General features: G+C 33.8%; 1 protein-coding gene across 1 annotated transcript; it reads left to right on the forward strand.

Moving 5' to 3' along the window:
• The first annotated feature begins 248 nt into the window (after positions 1–248).
• On the forward strand, positions 249–1,751 carry LOC106767793. The gene is made up of 5 exons (XM_014652745.2): positions 249–417; positions 500–549; positions 654–732; positions 1,131–1,192; positions 1,293–1,751. Exons 1-5 carry the CDS (start codon positions 360–362, stop codon positions 1,461–1,463), a joined length of 420 nt encoding a protein of 139 aa, XP_014508231.1. The 5' UTR covers positions 249–359; the 3' UTR covers positions 1,464–1,751.
• The last annotated feature ends 865 nt before the right edge of the window (positions 1,752–2,616 follow it).

Below are 2,616 nucleotides of genomic sequence, written 5' to 3' on the forward strand. Positions count from 1 at the left end.
TACGTAATATTTTTCTATCATTTAGCCTCAAAACCTTCTAGCCCTTGGCTTAAATAATTGGAGGTTCAAATGATTAGCAATTTCCTTTGATATAGGGTGGCAGTTGGCACTTTGAGGGGTGCCATAAGACAACTAAAAAAAGGGAAGTAAAAATACTATTATAGTTTAAGTTGAACTTCTCTGTGGACCCCTATACGCCACTATATATATAATAAACTGCCATCCCTCTCCTTCATCCATATCAACCACTCATAATTCCTCATTTATTGCACAGTTAAGCTCTTCTTCACAGGAAGAAAACTCTACCCTCTTGTTTGAGGACTCAAACTTCTAACTTTTTCACTACATTTTTCTTCAAAATGAAACCTTTTGTGGTCTTTCTTCTGATTCTGTCACTCCTCCTTGCACAAACTCAAGGTAATTCAAATAATACTTTCAACACCAGTTAACTCAATTAGTCCTTATGTTTGGATTTCTAACATTACCTTACTTTGTGCAGGGACTCGTTTGGGGAAAGTGTCTTTACCAGTTCAGCAACAGAAACAACAAGTAGGTGGTCGTTACTTTGTGGTTTTATGGATTCATTTCTTTGATAAACTTCAACCCTAATACTTCAGTGGATCTTAATGTAAAAAACCTTATTACTTTTGCAGGATGAAGAAAGTACTTTGCTGAAAAGAAGTAACTTTGATGCTGAGGAAACTGTTCTCTGCCGAGACAACGAATGCACAGGTAGCCAGAAGAAAAGAGCCTCTAAAGTATTCACAAAACCAAACCACAGCTTACCAAACATTCATGAAGATTACTACGGACCTAGACGCCATATGCCTAGACACCATTAGTTCATTTTTATTCTTATTTTCCCTTTGTTCTCCTTATAATACAAATTCAGAGTCTTAAATCAGACCGAGTGTTATACTTAGTGCAAGTTGTCACATATACTTCAAATTTCGTGGTTATGCATAAATATGCAAAGCTATTCTCTTTAACTTGGTTTCTGGTTTGAGTAAAACATAGCAAATTATCTCTACAAAGCATCATCTAACAAATTTAACAAGAACAACCAACCCTCTTTTGTATATACACAAATCGTAGTATTAAGCATCTCGAATGTTCTTGTGTTGTTGCAGGAAAGTTAAAGAATAGGAAACTTGTTACCACTTCCATTTCTTCTACCCAATCCCTCCCAAAGGTTCGTTGAGAGACAGAAAAAAACATCATTAATTTTTTTTCTGCAACAGAAACCTTTTTTAATTTTTTTTCCTCATTATATATGTATGTTCCATGGACAGGATGTGGAAGAATCCAAGGCTGAAGACTTGGTGAATGGCAATACTAAAAATGTGAATACACTGAGCTCTTGGAATCAGAAAGATGTTCCTGAGGAGCACAGCCATGACCTGGTAGAGATAACAGAGATGGATTATTCTCCAGCAAAGAGAAAGCCTCCAATACACAACTGATCAACAAGAAAAACTGACAGTGTTCCGTATATTAGTATTAATAAAATATATACAGTAGACAGAGATGTTGGACAGCATTGCAGAAAATGCTGCAGTTTTTTTGGCCTAGGAATGATTTGTACATTATTATTCTATCACCTTTATTGATTATAATATATATTTCCAATGCCTTTTAATTTGATGATTAAGTCATGATCAGTGCATGTTGGATTTCTGTCTTGAATTTTTACTTTCTTCTTATTTTTACTATAGTAAGATTAAGGAAAAGGAATGTGACAAGTGTTGTTCTTGTACCTAGGTGCGTGTGTGTCTTTCTTATGGAAGAAAAAACAAAACCAGTGACCAATGATTGAAAACGTACCTTTCACTAGTTTTGTTTCTTCTGTAGCTTGGAAAAACATGTCTTCGTGATGTGTTGCTTGCTAAAATTCTTCTGTAACCAAGTTCAAACTTCATGATCCATATTTTCTGTCAGTCATCTCATTCAATTGACAAGTAGAACTGTCTGCAGTAAAAATCGGTACACAAATAATATCTGAAATCACCCTTCACCTTTACAGTGATTAAACAAGCATGTGGTGGTAGTGTCGTTGGTAACTTACCAATCTTTTTAAGAGTAAATATAATAATCTTTATAGTACTATATTTTAAAGTATTATTGCAAAACAAAAACTCACTTCCACGATAAATGGACTCAAACTCAATGGTTGACACGAATGACATTATTTTGTGGTGAATTACTTAGATAAAGCCCGTGTTAATTATATTCACTCTAGTTATAAAATATGTTAGATGTTGATTAAATATAAACTCAATTTAAAATATATAAATAGGTATAAATTTTACTTTATAATAATTTTTTTAATTAGGTTATTAAATCTTGACTGTGTGTATTTTCTTAGATTATTTATTTAATCACAAAGGTTATTTGTTCCTAAAAAAAATAATAATATTGTTACTTCCAGAAGACCTCCTGAAAAGAAATTTGTTCAGTCTTCCCGAATGGAACAATGTTCACTGGTGGCGACATCAGAAGAACAGTATGTAACGATAGAAATACCAAGAGAATTAATCCGACATTGGCAACATGAAGGATACACACATCTACATTATGGGGCCATCAGACTCATTCTCTCTCTCCATGGAAGAAGAG

This window comes from Vigna radiata, chromosome 7 (genome assembly GCF_000741045.1).
Source record: "Vigna radiata var. radiata cultivar VC1973A chromosome 7, Vradiata_ver6, whole genome shotgun sequence".
In the NCBI taxonomy this organism is placed as follows: domain Eukaryota; kingdom Viridiplantae; phylum Streptophyta; class Magnoliopsida; order Fabales; family Fabaceae; genus Vigna; species Vigna radiata.